General features: G+C 39.4%; 1 protein-coding gene across 16 annotated transcripts in view; it reads right to left on the minus strand.

Moving 5' to 3' along the window:
• Nucleotides 1–24,923, minus strand: part of CADPS (calcium dependent secretion activator) — a 646,882-nt gene that overhangs the window by 154,615 nt on the left and 467,344 nt on the right. For 6 of the 16 annotated variants that reach the window (XM_073644657.1, XM_073644648.1, XM_073644649.1 and 3 more), the window contains exons 14-18: nucleotides 9,359–9,460; nucleotides 9,178–9,241; nucleotides 8,778–8,901; nucleotides 6,973–7,041; nucleotides 6,140–6,157 (exon numbers count right to left, since the gene is read on the minus strand). In XM_073644657.1, coding sequence (XP_073500758.1) covers nucleotides 6,140–6,157; nucleotides 6,973–7,041; nucleotides 8,778–8,901; nucleotides 9,178–9,241; nucleotides 9,359–9,460 — 377 coding nt within the window. The remainder of the gene's footprint in view (nucleotides 1–6,139; nucleotides 6,158–6,972; nucleotides 7,042–8,777; nucleotides 8,902–9,177; nucleotides 9,242–9,358; nucleotides 9,461–24,923) is intronic. The other 10 variants (XM_073644660.1, XM_073644656.1, XM_073644663.1 and 7 more) reach the window with 3 other exon arrangements.

Raw genomic sequence — 24,923 nt, forward strand, 5'->3', positions numbered from 1 at the left:
TCTCCATATTTTACATTCTATGTGTCTGTGAAAATCGGATGACTTGTTTTCAAGGACCCATAGAAATGAATGGCTGAGTGCCATTGGATTATTGGAGGGAACTCAGGCATGCTGCCATTTTTTCCTTAGACCGAATCGGACATGTGCACTGACTCATTGAATAACATGGGGACAAGTGTTATCTGTCAAAACAGTGGCTAGCACTCGTCCAAGTATTATGGTCATGTGCACGAGCCCTAAAGGAGACAGTGCCTATGAGAGGACATAAATCTGAACATGCGCTTTTGCTGCAGGACCGTATGGAACATGAGCCCTAGCATTTCAATGGGATAGTCTGAAAATAGTGTTCTGCTATTAGTAGAAATCTTTCATTAATGTCAATAGTGCCTATTTTTGGAGGACAATCCTATGACCTGGACCACAAAGTATTCAAACCACAGAGTGAAGACAAGCATGTATGTTCTCTAAATCTTTATTCATTCATACAACGCGTTTCAAAGTCGGGTTGACATCTTCATCAGGTATGGTATGTTATACAGAGCCACCTCACTTATATAGGGGCGGGAAGAAACTTCTACACAGCTTAAAACAATAAATAATTAAAACCAACAATTAAACCCAAAAATTATTAAAAATAATTAAAACCAACAATTTATACAAGTCACATATGTAAAAATAGCAGCAAAGAACCATTTGTTTTATATAAATGTGAATGTTGTTGCGTATATGTATGATGTCTTAAAATTGTATTAAAAAAATATTTTTTAAACAATTTTAAGACATCATACATATACTCAACATAATTCACATTTATATACAACAAATGGTTCTTTGCTGCAAATTTTACATATGTGACTTGTATAAATTGTTGTTTTTAATTATTTTTAATCATTTTTGGGTTTAATTGTTGGTTTTAATTATTTATTGTTTTAAGCTGTGTAGAGCTTTCTTCCCTCCCCTATATAAGGGAGGTGGCTCTGTATAACATAATATACCTAATGAAGAAGTCAACCCGAGAAATGTGTTGCATGAATCAAAGATCCAGAGAACATACACCCTTGTCTTCACTTTGTGGCACCGCCCGTGAATCACAGCTCTTTTTCCTGTTTGGTGTAAATGCGTTTCTTCCCATCGACGTGTAGGTCAGCGGTCAGAGAAGCAGCCCTTCAGTGTATTAATATGCTCACCTACCATTGCTTTCTCCAGTGTCCAGCACCGTTCTGCTCCTCTTCTGAGTGACATCACTGCTCTGTAGACTGGCCGGGTCACGTTGCGCTCTGTGTGACCCAGAAGTGACTTTTACAATGTAAGCCTTTGGAGCTTCAGAACGTTACGCCATAGACTTTCATTGTAAAAGAGACTTCCGGCTCACACATACGTAATGGGGGTGCCTCTTCAAGAGTAGTTAGCCAAAGGTCCTGAGATTTGCACCCTGCTTACTCTTATGGTTATGATTCTACATTTTGGTAAAATGAGTATCTATCTATCTATTGCTAATAAATTGAGAATGATGGTTTTTTTCATTATAGACATGTAATGTCAGACAGATAGAGGTCACACCTACATTCTTAGGACATACATATCTCCCAATCGTCCCGAATCCGGAGGGACAGTGCTGAATTTAGGGAACTATCCCAATGTCTCGGGAGGTTGTGGGCTTGTTTTGACTTCAATTGTATCTGTATTCTCAGAACACAGATACTGTTAAACAGAATGGTGGAGCAAGAAGCCGACATCATACTGTCTGGGGGACTATGGTGGTATCATACCTGGTTGAGGGGCTGAGGGGCATTACACTTATATGTTATGTGTATTGAATGTACTGTGATGGAATTATACTGTATGTGGGGGAATTTACTGTGGTGAAATCATACTGTGTGTGTGGGAGAGCTGTGAGAGCATTATACTGTGGGGCATTTTACATTGTGTGAGGGGTACTAAAAGTACCATACTGTGTGAGGGTTATCAAACTGTCTGGGAGATTGTGAGGAAACTGTCTGGGATTGTGGGTAGGACTTTGGGGCATTTTTCTGTGTGGGGAGATTTGAGTGCATATACTGCATTGAGTTGTGGCAGCATCATACTGTATGGGGGTTCTGGGGGCATCATATTGTGTGGGGGTCATCATACTGTGTGGGAGAAGTTCAGTGGGGATATCATACTGTGTAGGGGGACTGTGAGGGCATCATAATGTGTGTGATGGTACTTTGGGGGAATCTTACTATGTGTAGGGGGTTCTGAGGACTTTATACGGTGTCTGCATCATGCTGTGTGTGGGGAGATCTACTGAGGAGGCATCATATTGTGTGTGGGACTGTGGGGCATCAATCTGTGTGGGTAGCTGTGGGAAAATTATACTGTGTGGGGGAACTGTGGGGGCATCATACTGTGTAAGGGAATGTGGGAGCATCATTTTGTGTGGGGGCATTATACTGTCTGAGGGGACCATAGGTCAATCATAATGTGGGTGGATACGAGGGCATCATACTGTGTGTGGGAACTGTGAGGGCATCATACTGTGTGGGGAGGCTGTTGAGAATTTTAATGTATGTCTGACACACTGGAGGCATAATCAGATTGTGGAGGACTTTGAGGGAATGTACTGTGGGGACATCACACTGTGTGGGTGGACTGTAAGGGCATTATACTTTGTGTGTAGGATACTGGAGGCATCATACTTTGTGGGGGGTCATTATCTTGTGTGGGTTGGCTGTGGGAGCATCATTCTGCATATAGGTGACTGTGTGGGGATCATACTGTGTGGGGGATTTGAGGGAATCATACAGTGTGGGGCATCATACTGTGTAAGGGGACTCTGGGGGAATTATACTATGTGAGAAACTATGGAAGTATCATACTGTGTGGAGAGCTGTGGAGGCACCATACTGTGTGGAGGGCTGTGAGATCATGATACTTTGTGTGGGGGGATGTGTGAGAATCATACTGTGTTTGGGGGCTGCAGAAGCATCATAATGCATGTAAATGGTTGCGGGGGCATCATTCTGTATGAGGGCTGTGAGGGCATCATACAGTGTGGGGAATCATACTGTGTAGGTGGACTCTGCTCTGTGGGGAGCTGTGGTGGCAGAATACTATGTGGGGAGCTGTGGGTGCATCATACTGTGTGGAGGAGGCTGTGGGGAATCATATTGTGGGTGTATCTTACTGTGTGTGGGCTGTGAAGGGATTATATTGTGTGGGGGAATAAAACTTTGGGGGTTCTTTAAGTGCATTATACTGTGAGGGGGCTATGGAGGCATCATATAATGTGGGGGACTGAGGGGACATCATAATGTGGGGGTAGCAGGCAACATAATGTGTGGGAGGTAATATCCTGTTTTTTCATCATACTGTGAATGGGGGCTTGAAGGGCATCATATTGTGTGTTAGGGGCACTGTGGGGGTATCATATTGTATGTGGTTGGCACTGTGGGGGCCATGAAAGGGATATTGTACTGTGGGAACTCTAATGGACTTCACTAGGAGCAAAATTTCTTCACTAAAAAACAATTTGCACTGGTGCTCCCTCTTTCCTAACTTTCAAAGTTGGGAGGTAATTACATAGTTCACATTGATAGGAGATTAGTAGATTATGCATCTATTGATAACTGCTCATTACTCTAGTAACAGTCCATAACAATGCTGAATTTTATAATAAGAGGTTTACAAAGCACGTGGCATAAATATTGTTTTTCCACTTTAATTTTCCGGGTTTTCCATTTTGCACTTCAAATTACAAAGCTAAGACTGCAGCAGTTGTTACTGTGACCCATGCATTTGTCTTATATCCCTTTTGTCTAATTTAAACATGTATAACATCTGTCACTATTCAAAATGTGTGCTTTCTAATTGTTTCCTGCTTCTTTAATTATTTTCATCGTGAAATACTAGTGGTTCTCATATTGTGGCTTGAATCAAACAGCATCGAATCTTGCCAGCTTCACCAAATATGTTCTCTGCTCTCCCAAATGTTAGAACGCAGCGATCAGAGTGTGACCCATCTGTCATACAGTTTGTAATATCAGCAAAGCAAAATGATTTAGAGATGAAAATAGTCTTCTTTTCAGAGCGAACACACAAAACAAGCACCGACTCCGTAAGTCTGAGGGCTGTATGCTCATGTCGACTAGCACAAATATTATCCCTTGGCCTGTCCATGCATCTGTACATACAGGTACGATATAGGCAAGACCCAATAGGTCATGTGGCATCGTTAATTGTGTTATCTGATGAATTAAAGGGGTTTTCTATGACTAAGATATTCATGCCCTATCTTTAGCAATCTTGATAAGATTGATGGGGCGTCTGACTGAGGGCACCCCTATTAGCCATTTCCAAGTCATTGGGGGTGCATGCGTAAGCATTAGAAAGCAATATCGGTAAAGGAGGACCTGCGCAGGAAAGAGTTCCAACCGGACCTGTGGATTGGGCCAAACTAAATCTTGGACCAGGTGGTTATCACAGTGGAGATGCCAGTGTGTAAATGGCAGGTACTACAGTACATTGTGTATTTGTAGTGTGTGCGACATATGTATGATATGTGTATAGTATGCACCTAATATGTAAGTGATGTGTGTTATAAGTGTGCAATGTGTGCATCTTGTATATTTATGTCATGCATGTAATATGTGAGTGACATGCACATGTCATGTATGAAATGTGTATGATGTGTCTAATGTGTGAGTGATGTGTGTATCATTTATATAATAGATGTGTCATGTACGTAATGTGTGAGTGATGTGTGTCATGTAAGTAATGTGTGTGTCATGTGTCTAATGTGTGAGTGACGTGTGTGTCATGAATGAAATGTGTGAGTGACGTGTGTGTCATGTATGTAATGTGTGTGTCGTGTCTAATTTGTGAGTGACATGTGTGTCATGAATGTATGTAATGTGGGAGTGACGTGTGCATCATGTATGTAACGTATAACATTTGTATGTTGTGTCTAAAGTGTGTGACATGTGTGTGTCATGTCTCTAATGTGTATCATGTATGTAATGTGTGTGTCACATGTCTAATGTGTAAGTAATATGTATGTCATGTGTGTAATGTATGAGTGACATGCATGTGTTGTGTATTTAATGTGTGTTATGTGTCTAATGTGGAAGTGGTGTGTGTGTCATGTACGTAATAGCTGTGTCATGTATGTAATGTGCGAGTGGCGTATGTATGTTTGTCATGTATGTAATGTGTGAGTGCCGTATGTATGTGTGTCATGTATGTAATGTGTGAGTGGTGTATGTATGTGTGTCATGTATGTAATGTGTGAGTGGTGTATGTATGTGTGTCATGTATGTAATGTGTGAGTGGCGTATGTATGTTTGTCATGTATGTAATGTGTGAGTGGTGTATGTATGTTTGTCATGTATGTAATGTGTGAGTGGTGTATGTATGTGTGTCATGTATGTAATGTGTGAGTGGCGTATGTATGTTTGTCATGTATGTAACAATATAGAAATTATCTTGCGTCATAGAAAAAAAAAAAAAAAGCAAAGTGCCAACAAATAATATAATCAAAGTGTGAATTTCTTAGATCGATTAGGGATGATGTTTTAGTGGAAGCAAAAAATAAATAAAAATAAATAAACTTTAGAGAAAAATGAAAATTTTCAGTTATCCATGATCCTCGTTGGTTTGTGTTGCCTATGAGCGCCACTTTTAGCACTTTAGCCTTGTAACATTACATTGTTATCTTACAAACATAAAGGACGGAAAAGACAATAGTTTTTTTTTCTGACTGTGCTGTTAGTACACATGTACAGAAAACACAAACATTGTTAAAAAAAAAAATAAAAGGCTTCAACACAAATATGAAAGGGAGAAGGGGACTTAGCTGTATTCGGTTCCGTTCATATATAAACTCAATCTATATGGAGCACTTTGGTACCAGTGAATAAAACATCTCTGCTCCTAAAATAATGATTTTCATTGGATGTTTTCATCCTTTTTTTTAGTTTCTTTTTTTTTTTAAGACGACAGCACAAATTAACTCCTTAAGTGACACTGTGTTTCCATTACAGTCTGGAAAAGCACATGACTTAAGGAGCTATAGAAAAAAAAGAAAATAATAATAATAATAAAAAAAAGAACAGAAAATGTTACACTCCTATAACTTTATAATGCATATACAGTTGTTCACCTGCATCCTTTTGATTCTCTATTTTGTAAGAGAAAGCAAGGAGGAAAGAAGAGAAAGAACACAATAGGCACAATTAATGAGCAAATGGACCAATCTATCACCCCATTCACTTTTGCCATTTGATTGCCCAGAAAAAAAACTTAAAAAAACAAAAACAAAAAACATTCACTCGAAAATATTAACATCAAAATCCCATCATCAAGACAAGGAAAGGAGGCTGCACCAGGCGGGAGAGGAGAAAGATGAAAAGAAATCAGTCAATTTGATAAATAGACAATATTTTTTGGAATAAGGGGGTCAGTCGTATATCATAATTAAAATTGCTGCAAAATTAGCAACATGGAAAAACCAAGCGACGTGAAAGAGTTAGTACAATCAGTAGTCAAAGAAAATGACTGTATGCGTTCCTCTCTCCTTAAGATATTGGTGACTAAGCAAGATATTTTTTGAAACCTCTATCGCTGTCATAAACTCCACTGTTGAGGTGCCCTGACTTTGGCAACTAATGGTAAAAGTAATTCAACCAACTGGCGGTACACAGAAGCAAAAAGTAAAAATGCATTCAGGTCACAGACATAAAACTTACAGACAGGTGCCAGGTTTATAACAGACAAATGACTTTTTTTTATTTTCACCTCTTTTAGGCTGATAAAAAGTGACTGGACTTTCACACTGGGTTTCACAGACAGAAGCAACAGACAGGGATAATGCTCATAAGACTTGAAGCAAGGAAAAGTGAATTGGTTTGGATCTGAAGTATCTTGAGATAATGGCAAACAGAGTGGAGACAGCATGGAGAGGAGGAGGAGGAGGAGGTGGTGGTAAGTACTCACGAATGGTTAAATCCATCACTTGGGAGGCCAAGCAGAAGACAGGGTGTTCATACATTTCTCTCTTTTTCCCTATAAAAGAGGATTTGGGCATGCAAGAGGCTTAGGTCAGAGAGGTAAAGAGGTCAAAAGTTAGAGGAAAATGTTACATTAGGTTAAAAGGAGAAAAGTTTGTAGAGTATTTCGGGACACACAAAAGAGGGTGTTTGAATTTCGCTGGATTAACCATTCAGCATGCCCATGAGCCACGGGTTTTGACCGTGGTGTTGAAAAAAGTTATCGTAAACTACTTTTTACTTGGCAGGGAAGGGGATCGTATTCTTTTTGCAAGACTCTAATGATCCAAACATAAAAGGAAAGAAAACAATTTGACTTAAGATACTAAGCATTCAAGCCTTAAGTATCCAAGGCACGTAAAGGTTTTCCTCATAAGCATAGCCTTACAAAAGTGCTCCAGTCACCTAAAATTTTGTAACTTTTTCAGGAAGTCAATTGATAAATGGTTGGGTTTGGTGGTGAGACATGGAGCATGAAGTGTCCTAGTAGTTCATGTATCTAACCAAGTGACCGTACTATGCCTATGAGTAAAAACCAGACTCATGCAACTGGTGGATGTTGGGTTGTTAAAGAGTTAACAATCCCAGCATGCTCTGGCATTGGCACAGAAGCCACTTCCTGAAAAGGCAGAAAGGGGGGGAGGAAAATGGCTGTGCCAATAACGAGTAAGGAGGGAAAGAAGCGGAGAGCAGGTAGTGTGGGATGAGGAACTTCTCTAAACAGAGAGCTGGAAAAAAAAAAAAAGGTTTGTTGCTTCAAAGTATTCCCAGACCTAAAAGTCACAGTGCAAAGAAAATAAGGGGCGGAGTATTCACACAACCAAAAAATTACGGCACAAAAGGAGAGTACGCGCTATATGTGCTCTACTTTGGAAATGAATGCATTTTTACTTACAGACCTTACAGATTGTTTTGCAATGACTTATCTGAAAGAAGAGAGTAGATCTTACCAGCGGGTTACAACGTAGCTATGGGTAAAACAGCTGTGAAAAGACAGAACTTTGCAAAAAACTTCAAACGGAGGAAAGTTTTGTGGTTCCAGACCAGCTCCTCCCTTGACCAGTCAGGAATTTACTATATTTGCTCAAAGGACAAACCATAAAAAAACTCAATTAATCACCAAAATGTCACCAAGACCAAACCATACTTATATTTCTATCAGTCATCTCTAAGACTACATGCAACCAATAATCCTTTCAAGTGTTCCTCACTGCTTGAAGGTTAATACGTGCTCCTTCTGCATTGTCAGGTGGGCCACGTTAAAGCCCCCTTGACTTATTGTATAAGAAGTTGACCTTTCAGTACAATGACAACTGTAAAAAAATTGACACATTTCCACAAAAATCACAAAGCAAAAGTATTTCTATAGTCTACAAAAACAGACCAAATGTTTCGAAATCAACATCAATTCCAAATAAGAAAAATAACACAAATGTCTTATACACTTCTAACACTTGTACATAAATCTTATAGATCCACATTGAATAAGTCATTTAAATATTTCGAAAAGTATCTGAAATCCCAACATAGCACATTCAGTGTCATGCTAGTCTATCCAATGCCAAGGAATAAACATTATCATGACTCAGAGTACACCTCAACAACACAACCATGCGATAAAAGCAAAACATACTCAGATGTTATAGCACACGTTATAAACCAGTTCACCTTTTGTGCATTTTTGACAAATTCGAAGAGATTTTTGAAAAAGCTAGAAAAATTCAGCCAAAAGAAACCAAAAACATCCCTTACCTTCGATTTTGGCATATTCAGATAGTCGAGTGTAGTTGGTTAAAGCAGCTTGCTCCAAACATTTCCGAATGACATTTTTGACATCTTCTTGAGGAACGGGAGTAACTATATCTTTCATTAAAACCTTGATAATAGGAAATTAGTAAAAAAAAAAAAAAAAATGGAAGTAAAATCTTAAAAAAAATGTTTTTTCCTGGAATATTCTAAGTATTTTTTTTCCTACTGAGATCCAGAATAAAATTGGAAATAGTAGACAAAGTTGACATTACACTATTAACCCTATGTTGCTTCTCTTTTTAAATTAAAAGCACATTACCCAAAAAATATTTTCCTAAAGTTATGTAAAAGTCAAAAGTAAAACAAAAATCCAAAACACGCATAAAAAAAAAATACCACTTACCCTCTCCAGTAAGGACAGAGTTGCTTTTAATGCTCCCTCCGGTCGGCCAAATGGAAAACAATACCTAAGAATATTTGATAGTTTTGTTGTTGACAAAATCCTTTTTTTCCCCCTGTAGGCATCTACTGATACAATTCATAGAGAATATGTATTTATAGATATATCCGTCCAGAAGCTTTACCTAAAATGCGTGATCTGATTTTCCAAAAGCAAACGAAGGCGTTCTTTGATCTCTTCAAATCGTTCTTTTTCTTCAACTGTAACCGTTCCTATGCCATCAGGCCTGGGGGACAAGTGGAAGAAATGAGTGACTTGGTTGCTTCACCTCCTGACATAAGAAGTAAAAACAGAACATATACACTGGGATCTGATGAGACGCATAGCCAAAGTTAATTTCATTACGTAAGGCACACTAAAATATTTAAAAAAATAGGAGGAACGGGAAAATTTTAATATATTCGAGTACATATTTTTGGTATAAGTAAAAAAAAATGTAAACGTACACAGGCAAATAAACATAAAATACGCCAGTGTTTAGATATACAAGTGTTGTATTTTTGGATTATTTTTACTAAAACATTAACTTATAAATGTGAATTTTTTACTTTTTTTGATAAAATTGTGTAAGCCCACCTGTCACCACAATATATATGTTTGATCATTAAATTCAAATCCTGTGTCAATTCAAAATGTATGTAAATATTTACATAATAAATGATTAAAAAGGATTATATATTTTTTTCACATATTTTTATATCGCTGCTTCCAGATATTTATTTTCAACACCTAACAGCCACCATAGGAATATTAACGACAATCAATGTACTCTTTTCTTCGACTACATCTTTGCACTCGCAATTCAAGAATGAAATGTGCTAAGGAATTCGTAATATAGGAGCCAAAGCAATTACTAGGTGCCTCAATATAATGTTTTATTCAATGTTTACTCATTAATCCCTGGAACCCAGCATTACGTTAGTGAAAGAAACTGTGAGCTGCTGAACAAAAGGCATATAAGGTGACACAAACTACAAGTATACACTTCCTCTTGCCTTTATCCCCAGGCGGCTACATAATATGGATAGCCCTCGAATATTTACACCACAGCATAATCCATATGAATGGGGCAAGAGACAAGACTAATCCATTCACTAAAGAAACTAGGAGCCCAGACAGCCATCGTTATTACTCTCTATTGTTGTAGGGCAAAGTATACCGATTCAGCCATTACCTACGTAGTTCTGTATCAGCACAGTCTGTTTCTGGTAATATAAGTCGTCTGAAAAAACGAACAAATGTTTTAAGCCCAGGCCTCCTCCAGTGAACAGCGTAAGCTTTGCAAATCCTCAGCACTAGACTAGTTTACTTGCACAAAAGACTTGGCAAAGGATTACAAACCTTTAATGAACCTCCTGTCAGGGGTTAATTGGTTAGCTTTACTTCTCTTTATTACACAAATCAAAAGACCCTAAATTCCAAAAATTGCAATCTGTACTGTAATGTTTGACTGACCTCTTAGAAAAAGAAGGGCCGCTTCACAACAAACATCTTGCATCTTCAAACCCTAACCTAAACGCGGCTTGGGAGTGAACTAAATTCATATTTTTGACATCAAAAAGTATAAACAAAAACAAAAAATGTAAAAAAATAAAAACATAGATGCTAAGAAAATAAATTTTAAGATCATATGATGACCCCGCATCAAGTATAATATTTCAAAACTCATTAAAAATAAAATTTCCCAAAAAATGATTTCTTAGCAGTAATGTTATTTTTGTAGCCATACAAAGACAACATTTATGTTTTTTTAATTTGTATATTTTCACCCAAAACACTAGCAAACTATTTTTAATATTTATTCTATTATATTATTTTATTTCTAAAAATATTATGTCTTTGAAGTAGATCGTATATATTCTTTTTACAGCTATTTTAATTGCCGAAAGGCAGCATTTAATTAGTTTTTTCTAAATAGTATATTTTCTTTAAAACAGTAAAAAAATAAGTGTAATATACATTGTTTTTGTATTATTTTTATTTCTAAAAATAGCAAAAAATGTTTTTGCAAAATTTGTTTTGCAAGAAAAAATTAAAAAAAGATTTAAAACGGAACATGAATAGAATATTGTTACTAAAAATGTTCAATTATTTTATTGTGGCTAATTAATGTTACCAGGACAAAATGAACCCTGAAGATAACTTGCAAGGGATTCATACATTTCTAAGACTTAAAAATGAGAGTATTAGAAAAAAAAAGTTAAAAATAGTGTATACTGATAAAAAAAATAGCAAAATAAATATTATAGGACATCTATAGCCTCGACTAGTATCAATACATGTGATCTTTAAAAATCTTCTAAACTATTACATGTATACTTTTTCAACGACAAAAAGTCCATCTGTCCACAGGTCAGCGACTGCCGCATTTGAAAGTTACATGATGTCTCGGAGGGCCTGCCAAGTATGAGCCATCAAGAGTACAAGGACTTCCTGTCTCAAACAGCTGAGGACTAGATCACATCTGACATGACAAGCATCTCTCGAATCTACCTTTCAAATTTTTGGTAAACCATTTTCTCACTGTCCTTCATAAAGTTGACATTTTCGGCAGCACGATAGGAAAGATGTCATGTTTCCTGCTTTTCAAGTTGTTGTCACAGCGCATAGCACCAGTTCTGTCATCTTCACTCTCCTCACAATCTCCTATCTTGAGCCATGTCACAAATAATAATACTTTACGTGGGTTTGTCAAATTTCAAATACTATCACCCAGCCACATGTCTATAAAATCACCAGTTATGATCACGTCTTGCTGCTCATCTACTTGGGATGTGTAAAATCTATTCATTTTGGACTGATTTTATCCATATTAATAAAAAATAATTTATATTTCATCATCATTTAACACATGAGTAAAACATAATATGAACAGCAAATTATTTGTGGTGAATATTTTCCTTACGTTAAATGTATTAACAAAGTTAAAAGATTCAAACATAATAAACATATATACAATTGAGATAAAATTATTCATGGATAATACAAATTTATTATATTGTGATCACCGTATATATATATATATATATATATATATATATATATATAAATATATATATATATATATATATATATATATATATATATATACAGTACAGACCAAAAGTTTGGACACACCTTCTCATTTAAAGATTTTTCTGTATTTTCATGACTATGAAAATTGTACATTCACACTGAAGGCATCAAAACTATGAATTAACACATGTGGAATTATATACTTAACAAAAAAGTGTGAAACAACTGAAACTATGTCTTATATTCTAGGTTCTTCAAAGTAGCCACCTTTTGCTTTGATGACTGCTTTGCACACTCTTGGCATTCTCTTGATGAGCTTCAAGAGGTAGTCACCGGAAATGGTCTTCCAACAATCTTGAAGGAATCCCCAGAGATGCTTAGCACTTATTGGCCCTTTTGCCTTCACTCTGCGGTCCAGCTCACCCCAACCATCTCGATTGGGTTCAGGTCTGGTGACTGTGGAGGCCAGGTCATCTGGCGTAGCACCCCATCACTCTCCCTCTTGGTTAAATAGCCCTTACACAGCCTGGAGGTGTGTTTGGGGTCATTGTCCTGTTGAAAAATAAATGATGGTCCTACTAAACGCAAATCGGATGGAATAGCATGCCGCTGCAAGATGCTGTGGTAGCCATGCTGGTTCAGTATACCTTCAATTTTGAATAAATCCCCAACAGTGTCACCAGCAAAAGCCCCCCCACACCATCACACCTCCTCCTCCATACTTCACGGTGGGAACCAGGCATGTAGAGTCCATCTGTTCACCTGTTCTGCGTCGCACAAAGACACGGTGGTTGGAACCAAAGATCTCAAATTTGGACTCATCAGACCAAAGCACAGATTTCCACTGGTCTAATGTCCATTCCTTGTGTTCTTTAGCCCAAACAAGTGTCTTCTGCTTGTTGCCTGTCCTTAGCAGTGGTTTCCTAGCAGCTATTTTACCATGAAGGCCGGCTGCACAAAGTCTCCTCTTAACAGTTGTTGTAGAGATGTGTCTGCTGCTAGAACTCTGTGTGGCATTGACCTGGTCTCTAATCTGAGCTGCTGTTAACCTGCGATTTCTGAGGCTGGTGACTCGGATAAACTTATCCTCAGAAGCAGAGGTGACTCTTGGTCTTCCTTTCCTGGGGCGGTCCTCATGTGAGCCAGTTTCTTTTTAGCGCTTGATAGTTTTTGCAACTGCACTTGGGGACACTTTCAAAGTTTGCCCAATTTTTCGGACTGACTGACCTTCATTTCTTAATGTAATGATGGCCACTCCTTTTTCTTTACTTAGCTGCTTTTTTCTTGCCATAATACAAATTCTAACAGTCTATTCAGCAGGACTATCAGCTGTGTATCCACCAGACTTCTGCACAACACAACTGATGGTCCCAGCCCCACTTATAAGGCAAGAAATCCCACTTATTAAACCTGACAGGGCACACCTGTGAAGTGAAAACCATTTCCAGTGACTACCTCTTGAAGCTCATCAAGAGAATGCCAAGAGTGTGCAAAGCAGTCATCAAAGCAAAAGGTGGCTACTTTGAAGATCCTAGAATATAAGACATATTTTCAGTAGTTTCACACTTTTTTGTTAAGTATATAATTCCACATGTGTTAATTCATAGTTTTGATGCCTTCAGTGTGAATGTACAATTTTCATAGTCATGAAAATACAGAAAAATCTTTAAATGAGAAGGTGTGTCCAAACTTTTGGTCTGTACTGTATATATATATATATATATATATATATATATATATATATACAGTGCCTACAAGTAGTATTCAACCCCCTGCAGATTTAGCTGGTTTGATAAGATGCAAATAAGTTAGAGCCTTCAAACTGCAAACGAGAGTAGGTTTTATGAACAGAAGCATAAATCTTACAAACCAAAAAGTTATGTTGCTCAGTTGAATTTTATTAAATTTTAAACATAAAAGTGAGGGTCAATTATTATACAACCCCTATGTTTAATATTTTGTGGAATAACCCTTGTTTGCAATTACAGCTAATAATCGTCTTTTATAAGACCTGATCAGGCCGGCACAGGTCTGTGGAGTTATCTTGGCCCACTCCTCCATGCAGATCTTCTCCAAGTTAGCTAGGTTCTTTGGGTGTCTCATGTGGACTTTATTCTTGAGCTCCTTCCACACGTTTTCAATTGGGTTAAGGTCAGGAGACTGACTAGGCCACTCCAACACCTTGACTTTTTCCCTCTTGAACCAGGCCTTGGTTTTCTTGGCTGTGTGCTTTGGGTCGTTGTCTTGTTGGAAGATGAAATTACGACCCATCTTAAGATCCTTGATGGAGGAGCGGAGGTTCTTGGCCAAAATCTCCAGGTAGGCCGTGCTATCCATCTTCCCATGGATGCGGACCAGATGGCCAGGCCCCTTGGCTGAGAAACAGCCCCACAGCATGATGCTGCCACCACCATGCTTGACTGTAGGGATGGTATTCTTGGGGTCGTATACAGTGCCATCCAGTCTCCAAACGTCACGTGTGTGGTTGGCACCAAAGATCTCAATCTTGGTCTCATCAGACCATAGAACCTTGAACCAGTCTGTCTCAGAGTCCTCCAAGTGATCATGAGCAAACTGTAGATGAGCCTTGACATGACGCTTTGATAGTAAAGGTACCTTACGGGCTCGTCTGGAACGGAGACCATTGCGGTGGAGTACGTTACTTATGGTATTGACTGAAACCAATGTCCCCACTGCCATGAGATCTTCCCGGAGCTCCTTCCTTGTTGTCCTTGGGTTAGCCTTGACTCTTCGGACAAGCCTGGCCTCGGCACGGGAGGACACTTTCAAAGGCTGTCCAGGCCGTGGAAGGCTAACAGTAGTTCCATAAGCCTTCCACTTACGGATGATGCTCCCAACAGTGGAGACAGGTAGGCCTAACTCCTTGGAAAGGGTTTTGTACTCCTTGCCAGCCTTGTGACCCTCCGCGATCTTGTCTCTGATGGCCTTGGAATGCTCCTTTGTCTTTCCCATGTTGACCATGTCTGAGTGCTGTTCACAAGTTTGGGGAGGGTCTTAAATAGTCAGAAAAGGCTGGCAAAAGAGATCTTTAATCCACACATGTGAAGCTCATTATTCTTGGTGCCTGAACTACTTCTTAATACTTTAGGGGGACCAAACAGAATTCTTGTGGTTTGAGGGGTTGAATAATAAATGACACTCTGAATTTACTTTTAACGTTTTAAAAAAAAAAAAAAAAAAACAACAAAAACAAAATTTGCTGCAGTGCATTTCCCACTTCCAGGCTGATCTACAGTACAAATGTCACAATGCCAAGTTAATTCCACATGTGTCAACCAGCTAAATCTGCAGGGGGTTGAATACTACTTGTAGGCACTGTATATATATATATATATATATATATATATATACATATATACGTATATATACATATATAATTATTCTATGCAAATCAAAAGTTCTTTATGATGCTTTGGGGCTACACAAAATGAATCCGAATTGTTTGTTAAAATTCATTTTGCCTTAAGCCAATTTGCTCATGTCTATCCATGACATTAAAATTAACTGCTTTCTATCGTGTACATTTACCCCACGTCACCACAACAGCTGTGACTAGAAATTAGCAGATTTGGCGACTTTTGAGTTTCCAAAATCTCATGTATTTTACCGTTGAATTAGTTTTAAGCAAATTTATTGTTGCTTATTAAGCTCTATGGTCTGGGTTAGTGATGAGCGAACGTGCTCAGATAATGTGTTATCCGAGCACGCTCAGGTGCTAACCGAGTATCTTCAGCGTGCTCGAAAAATAGGTTCAAGTCACTGCAGTTGCATGTCTCGTGACTGTTCGACAGCTGCAACACATGCATGGATTGACCAACAAACAGGCAATCCATGCATGTGTTGGGGCTGTCGAACAGCCGCGAGACATGCAGCTGCGGCGACTCAAACCTATTTTTCGAGCTCATCAGAGATACTCTGTTAGCACCCGAAGGTCCTCATATAACACTTATCCAAACAAGTTCGCTCATCACTAGTCTAGATAGATAGCAGGGCATAATAAATGTAAGATTTAGAAAAAAAAACAAAAAACAACTAATATCCATTTCAACGCTGACTTCCACTGTCCCCCATATGGTCCTTAGAGCCTTTTCGTACTGCTGCCGTGTGCTGGCACACCAGGCATCTTCTCATTAGGCTGGGATATCTTTAGTCATGCGTGGAAGTCGCGGTCAAGAGTGCACCTTCTAAGTTCGTGTCACACATCATGACATCATGACTGGCCATTACAACCTTGCGAAGCATACTCTATGCCAGGATTTATAGCCACAATTAGGCCCAGGACATCCCCATTTAACGTGAAGATGCCCGTGGTTTCAGTGTACGACAGCGGTTGAAAAGACGCCAAGGAAACTACAGTGGATAATGAGCAGCGGAAGTAGCCGGAAAGGTGTTAGTTTTTTTTTTTTTTTTATAACCTTTTTCCACCCTCAATGGGTGAGCAAAATTCCAGGCCAGGCAGCTGCCATTTAGCTGAATTTGTGAAAAACTAATTCAGAAAAAAATCTGAATTCTGGAGAATACAGATGGCTGTAAAATTCAAGTAGAATTCAATTCCGCTCAAATAAATTCTCCCAGTTCTAGTTGTGAACCGTTGAAATATGTACCCCAGGAAACTTCTAAAGGTGTCCTGTGGCACCCGCACATTTGCTGCAGATCCGTTAAGTCCGGTAATATGCAAGATTGGGACTCTATGGATCAAACTTGCTTTTCAAACTCATCCCAAAGATGATCAATTTGCATTAAGATCTGGAGAATGTGGAGACAAATCAATAACTTGAGCTCTTTATCATGATACTCAAGCCAGTCCTAAAGTATTATCCTACCAAACAAAAAAAATAGGGAATACTGTGGTCATAAAGGGGATTGCTTGGTCTGCAAGATTTTAGGTAAGTGGTAAGTGTCAAACTAACATCCACATGAACTGACATCCACATCAGGACCTTAGGTTACCCATCCCCAAGGGCATCCTAATACCTCTATCATCTGTTTGTCTCACATCCCATAGTATATCCTCGTAACATTTTTCCCAGGTAGATAACACACAGTAAGGTCATCAACATGATATCAATATAAATCTGATTCATCAGAGCAGGCCAACTTTTTCCATTGCTCCATGGTTCAGTTCTTGGCTCACATATCCTTTGACCAATTTGCAGCTTTACTTGTATTCCCCGCCCAGTGCCTCCTCCTACTTGACTAACTACTCCTCTGCCTAAAGCCAAACAGCATACAGGCTGTCAGTCAAGCAAGAGGAGGCGTCGCAGGGTGGGAAATAGATCTGGAGTGACAAAGGTGTCAGATCTGCAAAAGATCTGCATCTTCTTCAGCCTCATTTGCATATCAATTCAAAAGCAGATTTCTCAGTAATGGAGGAACAGACTGGCCATGTAAAGGTGTTGCTGGACTTCTCTTTGAATAAGCTACATAAATGTAAAATATATTTTTTTTTTGGGGGGGGTGGTGAAATCATGCTGATAGATTCCTTTTAAGATCATATGACAGACGTGCAAGTACAAATAATCTATGGCATCAATGATGCCTTAGATTTTATCAAAAATTTATTGCATAGTATTATTTTAAAATATGTAAAAGAATGCAAAATAAAAATGATAAAACGTTCTTTCGGGATCTGTTACACAGTAAATGAGATCCACACATATAAGGATAATGGGGAGTACAGTTTTTTTTCTCCAGCTATAGCTTCGGAATTATCCATTTTCTCCAATTTCTCATCTCCTAGATACAGTATATATGTGGTGACAGATGTAATTGATGTAGAAATGTATATAGTCAGGATCACCTTATTGAATTCGCCATAGGTTATGATAAGGCTAAAGGTTAGCTGGGACACTGTTCTCCCTGCTGGAGTGATGATCAGAGATACAGTGCCAGGACCGTACACAGAGAAGCACCATGGACAGCGGCGAGCTGCATGTGATGCTATGTTATGTTGTCAGTCCTCACCTCCAGGCTGTACCACAACATCTGAATCGCATCCTCTCCGCACTTTCTCACTGACTGCAAGCTACTTGTGTCTAACCGCCTGACCTTCCACATACACGATACAAAGAGACAACCCACCTCAGCTCCGCCATCAATGTCTATTTCAAATAAAAGAGATTGATAGCCATGTGGATTTCTCTCCGCTCTTGACCTTCATTACTGGAGTGGCAGATGATGACTGACAGCCAGCCTCATCTTACAGAATACTAATCTACTAGTTCTTTTATCGGCATGTAAATCCAAATCAACATCTAGTGATAAAATAGAACAAGTGCAAAGCAATGCATATGGAAATGAAGAGTCGAATCGGCCAACCCGCCACTGTCTGGCAGGATCAGTGTTCGAAAAAAAACTAAAGCCTAATGCAGTAAAAATGATTTGACACATAAAAAAAGTACAATTTTGTACCAGAATAATATATAAAAGGTACGACGCCCTTTAAACTCAGGAGAACGCGCCAAATCTTTCAAGCAGAAGAAGCTTTAGGAAATGATGGCGTTACCTTTTTGGGTTATTCTTAGAGGGTTTTCTCGTAGTTTTTGTAACGTCTTTGTTATTGTTGTTTTCTCATCATTTGTTTAACTACATTGAATAATGAAGAAACCACTAGTGCTTTTTTAAACAAAATGCTCCGAAAAAAAGTCCAAAGTCTCTCGGGCTTCTTTTGAGCTTTCTCATTGACTAATGTGTAGAGCGTCTTTGGAGCGGAAAATGCCAGAAGAATGGTCGGGTCGCTTCTTTTAACCGCTTGGCATCTTTAGAAACCTGAAGTGGTTAAAAGACATTCTAAAACCTGAACATATGAACAGGGAGTCGTTTTTGCATAGAAATGCATACGACATGTTCATTCTTTTGAGCATTTTCTGAGAGTTTTTTCAGGCAGCTTCCGCAGCAGAATCTGCATGACAAAAGTTGAGTGCACATACCCAAGTGGAGCTTTTTTTAAATGACCGTGTTAAGGTCTCGCTGACACTAGCGTATAACACGGCCAAGTTCTAGCCGACGTTTTATCTGACAGCACATAGCCCAATGTTATACTATGGGGCAGCTCGGCATGGGAAAACAATCGAGTGCATCCGATGATCGGATCGGACCCACCCATTCAAGTCTATGGGTGAGTGTGAAACATAAAACTGCACTCAGATGTTATCCAAGTGCAGCCGATGTATGTGCACAGAGAATGGAGAAGATGGAGAAATTAAAAAGGTTGTCCACTACTTGAACAACCCCTTCTTGAACTAAATGTTTGACCTCGATAAAATAAAACGCTTATACTCACCTCCCGTGCCGGCCCCTTTCCAGTGGCACTCACTCTCCCTGGGGCTCCCATGCAGTTGCTGTGACACATGACGGCAGCGCACAATCAGTGCTATTGTCACTGTCTACACCTTCCAACAAATCGAACATGAAGAGGAAGTCCGGGCTGCAGCTGATCTCTGACTTCCTCTTCATGTTCAATTCGACAGGAGGCGGGGACAGTGACGCCAGCGCTGATTGGGTGCCGGCGTCACATGTCACAACAACAGCACGGGAGCCCCAGAGAGCGTCAGTGCCGACACCGCGGGAACAGCGCCGGCACAGGAGGTGAGTATAGGCTTTTTTATTTTATCAGGGCCAAGCGTGGGGTATGACAAGGAGTTGTCCAAGTAGTGTCCAAGTGTCTTCTCTGCCCCTGTGCTGTGATTCTCTCATGCGAGAGAAATGGATCACACACACATGACACTCGGATCAAACTCTGACAGAGTGTGATCTGAGCATCACGAGCATGATCGGCCTGATTCTCTCGCACGAGAGAACATGCGCTTGTGTGACCCTTGTCGAAAAGATAGGTCTCTAAATGCTCTAGTGGAGAATTTGGATGTCATAGAGGTAGGGTGGGGTCACTTAGTTAGAACCTATTTCAATTTGCCAGAGTGAAAAACTGCATAAAAGCACAGAATTAAGGGGCGTCTACCATCACCAAAACTAAAATTAAGCTACTTATACAGACATATAGGGGGCTTACCACTTACAAAAATTAATATCTATAGAGAAGATTTTAATATAAAAGTTTTACATAATTTTTTCTTATTACATACGCTAATTAGGAGTCCTTGGTGAACTCTTGGCTAGGTCAAGGGCTCAAAGCACCATTCTTTCCCCTCAATTAGCATCCTCTGAACTTCCCCTTAGCTTCATTAACAGCGCTCACTTCAAGTGCTGCCTGAATTGGATCCATGGCCTTGTGCATCACACTGACACTGCGGGAGCCCAGGGAGCGCACACATAGTGTCAGTGCTGGTGCACTCTCAGCTTTCTCACCTGTACCGGCCACTCACTACTGTGTAATCTTGTGTGCAGCGAGCTAAGGGTGCACTGAGGACCCCTAATTAGCATATGCAATAAAACTGTTTCTATGTAAAAGTAAAGTCGTGAAATCTACACTTCTGTCCCCTATAGCAAAGTTTAAGTGGTTTAATTTGAGTTTTGGGGCAGACAGACTCCTTCTAACACTGGCAGACTCAACATGTCCATGTGTCCATTCATTTAAGTGTCCACCATGTAATAATATATTTCCCCTTCGTTGGCTAACAGGCTCCTGGGAACTCTATGCAGTGATTTTTAACACATTTACACACAATGACCACAAACACAAGTGAAACAAATGTATTGACAATTTGGAAATAAATAACTTAAATCTTAAGTTCTTTCAAAACTGCAATACCAGACAAATCCTGTGAACAGTAGTGGCACTGTTACTGGAAAAATAAGCAGACTATTTTTCTCTACTATCGTATAAACCTTATAGGGGCCCATACACTTACACAGATGTTGAATGACAACATATCAAATTCTAAATAGGGAGAAGGGGCGCTTACACACCTCTGGCGGTGGCTTATCTCCTGTAAGAACAAAGAATTCGGCATTTTGAAATCCAATATGCCTGATACCTCTTTCCTAGACTTCTGTCATTCGGGGAGAATCAAGACACTCCCATGCACAATAGATGTTTGGCCAATATTCATCTAGATTCACAATATAATAAATTGATTCTTTCTACCATATACAGTGCCTTGAAAAAGTATTCATACCCTGTGAACTTTTCCACATTTTTTCATGTTACACCCACAAACATATATGTATTTATAAGTGAAGCATAAAGGCAATGATACATGATTTTCTAATTATTTTAAAAATACTTTTTCAAGGCATTGGAGAAGATACAAAAACTGAAGTTCTACGCTTCTAGTACAAGCTCCAAAATTGATAAGTTCTACCAGTTTGTTAATTCCCTTGAGAAAGCTGGACGTGTTCCCTGCGAAACGTGCGTCGGGAGGCAGAGGCACTAGTCCTTCCTACCACCTGGTGGGGCACATTTTTATACTTTGAGGTAATGATTTTGTTCATATACATGGACGTTCATGGGGTACTTAGGGGGATTGATTATGATAAGGCACAGCTATATCATTGAGCTGTAGGCTCTAGGAGACGAGCATTACTGCCTATATGATTGCACTGTATCATACAGGAGATAGAGCACTAAGCTTTACAATATTGTTTATATATTTATCTCTTGTGATATACCACTGTTCCTCTCAATCTATCCCTATCGAGTCCCATGCATTCTGATATACGCAGGATTGATTGATCGATTCTCTACCTTTATGTGTCCCTGCTGCTTTTCGGTATTGCCATTCTTTTGTACACACATCCCTTGCACTTGCAGACTTTTAAATGTGTATTTTTTGTATCAATAAAGTTGTTATATTTTTGTACCAACCGTTAGGACTTCATTTACCCTTTTTTCTATTCAGTTTGTTAATTCATTACTCATGACTGGATTGTTTGAAGATGCACATATGAAAATCAATAAATTAAGAGACCAAAGAAAGAACATTTTTTTAGGTGTATTTCTATCTAACAAGGTTACAGGGTCCAGAGGAGTACGGCTTGGGAGTTGGGATGGGCTTCGAAAAAGTATAAGGAGTAGTGATGAGCGAGAGTGCTTGTTTAACCCTTTAAACTAACACGCTCGGGTACTCACCGAGTAGTTTCGGCGTGTTTGGCTTCTCTTTTTGATCGGCCATGGCTGCAAGTGTCGCGGCTGATAGACAGCTGTCACACATGCATGGATTGCCTCTTTTTAGGCATGTAATCCATGCATGTCTGACAGCTGTCTTTCAGCAGCAACACATGCATCCGCGGACGATCAAAAAGAGAAGCCAAGCATGACTAAACTACTCGGCGAGTACCCGAGCGTGCTAGTTTAAAGGGTTAAATGAGCACTCTCGCTCATCACTAATAAGGAGTAAGGGATAGGAATTTTAAATTTGATGGGATAAGTATATTCTAGATATTCCAACACTATAATGACCTTACCTTTTGGGTTCAGTACTCGGCTGGGATTTGGAATCTTTCCGTTTTTTAGAATCCCTTTTAGAATCTCTCTTAGGCTCTGGTTCAAGCCCAGAAGGGCTAGGCACTTTGCCTCCATCACCTTCTGCATTTTGCTGTGTGCCACCAAGTAATTCTGGCATTAATTGGCTGTGGTGCATGAGTGGTGTGGATGGTACATGCAGTGTACACAAAAAGTAGATAAAATGAGAGACAGAAGAAAGTATGAAATAAGAAGAATACAAGAAAGCAAATTGAGAAAAAAAAGAACACAATAAGGACAAAAGAAGGAAAATAAATATCATGCATAAAGAAAACTAAAACAGGATTGTGGGGTTTTCCCGCATTAGGGAACCATGGCACCCTGGTTCTACTGGTTGTGGAAAGTTCCGATCAACTGATCACAATACCCTTTATTATTAGCGTAGAAGAGAAGTTGGGTTCATTCTGTGGATAAATCTGCCGTGGGGCAAAAGTACCTCCAGGTCAGATCATACCTAGTGGAAAATTGGCTTATTAGTTGGATAAGAATCCACCTGGTTTACTCTGAGATCACACAGTGGTATGAATGTATCAAACATGTAAGGCCAGTTTCACTCATCTGACATTTACGGTGCAAGTACAGATTGCGGTGTCCAGACCGAATATGGGTCTCCTGACCAAAACTTTACAGTCTCATAGGCATATATGAAGCTGCTGAGTCCAGATAAGGAGATCTGTGGGCAGTCCTGATATAATGGTCCATACTCAGACACATGAACCTGGCTTTACGCCTTAAAAAAATATAGAATATTGCCCATTGCAACCAATGAAGTACCATGCTTTGAACACATAATGAAGCAAATTTTTATCTTATGGTCGAATTTGAGAAGACCAATCAATGAGCAGGTATGTAATTTTTCAGTGCTTTCAACATCATCCCACTTTGTAGAAGTCAACAAAAATGTCGTACCACGGAGAAAGATTCTTAAGACAGTATCAACCTCTTTTCTTAAAGGGCTTGTCTAAAGAATCAAAAATATTTTTAAAAGGGCTCAAACTACTTTAAAAACACAAAAGAAATGAGACTGCCTCACCAATCTTATGCACCTACTGCTCCAATTCTTACCTGGTCTCTGTTGGTCTCTACTTCCTAGTCCCAACTTAATGCACCCAAAATCAAAGGAAATGCCCACTCAATCAATCACTGGCCACAGCAGTGACCAATTTCAGCTAGTGGTTGGTTGGGAGGAAGTTCCTTCAATTTTCGGAGTGTCGCGATAGAGCCAGGAAGTAGGGACTAGAGTCGGAATAAGGGCAATTATCTTATCTGACCCCTTTTTAAAATATTTTTTTTACCTGCTGGAAAACTCCTTTAGTATGACTTTGACTTTAGGGCAACCCTCTACCCCATAATAAATGTAACTATAAATGTGTAATATATAGTCACTATACCTAATTGCCTTCACTTTGCAACCCATTATTTTCATGTCTAATGTTGCCACTGCAAAGGCACGGGGAGTCCTGTGGTGAGGCTTAACCACACCTCTCTTGACCTGCCCAGGATGGACACAGTATCATTCTCATCGGTGTTGGTCCATCCTTAACCAATGGAAAGGCGGGAGTATTGTTCAGAGTCAGCAGAGCACTCCCTATGCCTCTGCTGTGATTTGGCGCACTGATTGCTAATACGGAAAGAGTGGTCCGAGTACGGACTATTATTCCCGGACCGGCCCCAGCTCTCCTGATTCAAACTTGACAACCTCTTAGGCATATTTGAGGCTGTCACATTCAGGTCTGGAGACCCGTAGCCGGTCTGGGTATCAGGGTCAGTCCTCAGATCATGGTCTAAGGGGTAACGTTTCTCCTTAGAAGAGTGACATGCCAGGGTAAAGAGGCTTATAGGCCATGCAATGCTCTTTTGGGAAATTATATATACAAATTGTCTCTTCAGAGAGGAAGAGTACTTGAACTCTAGTAAGGAGAAATGTTACCCCTTAGAACTCAGTCTCATAAAGCCAAATCAGATCTCTTGCTTTGCAGTGATGAGGGGCAACACCCCGAAACACATGTCTGCATATTGAGATTCTGGTTTGGCTTTTATCCTAAGTCATGTGGCAAGGCTCATTAAAGAGTCGATATTGACTTTTAGGATTGCTACTTCCAATAGGTCCAAAGAAAAGAAGGACTGGAAAGACGCAAAGCGCAAAAAAGGGTCTTATCTGGGTAACAATGTTAAAAGAATTGCATAATGGTGCTCACCTGGTCGGGTTGTGTGCACACAAGCACTAATAACG

The sequence above is a fragment of the Phyllobates terribilis genome, unplaced genomic scaffold (assembly GCF_046119375.1).
Source record: "Phyllobates terribilis strain yellow unplaced genomic scaffold, ASM4611937v1 Scaffold_8__6_contigs__length_399053987, whole genome shotgun sequence".
NCBI lineage: Eukaryota > Metazoa > Chordata > Amphibia > Anura > Dendrobatidae > Phyllobates > Phyllobates terribilis.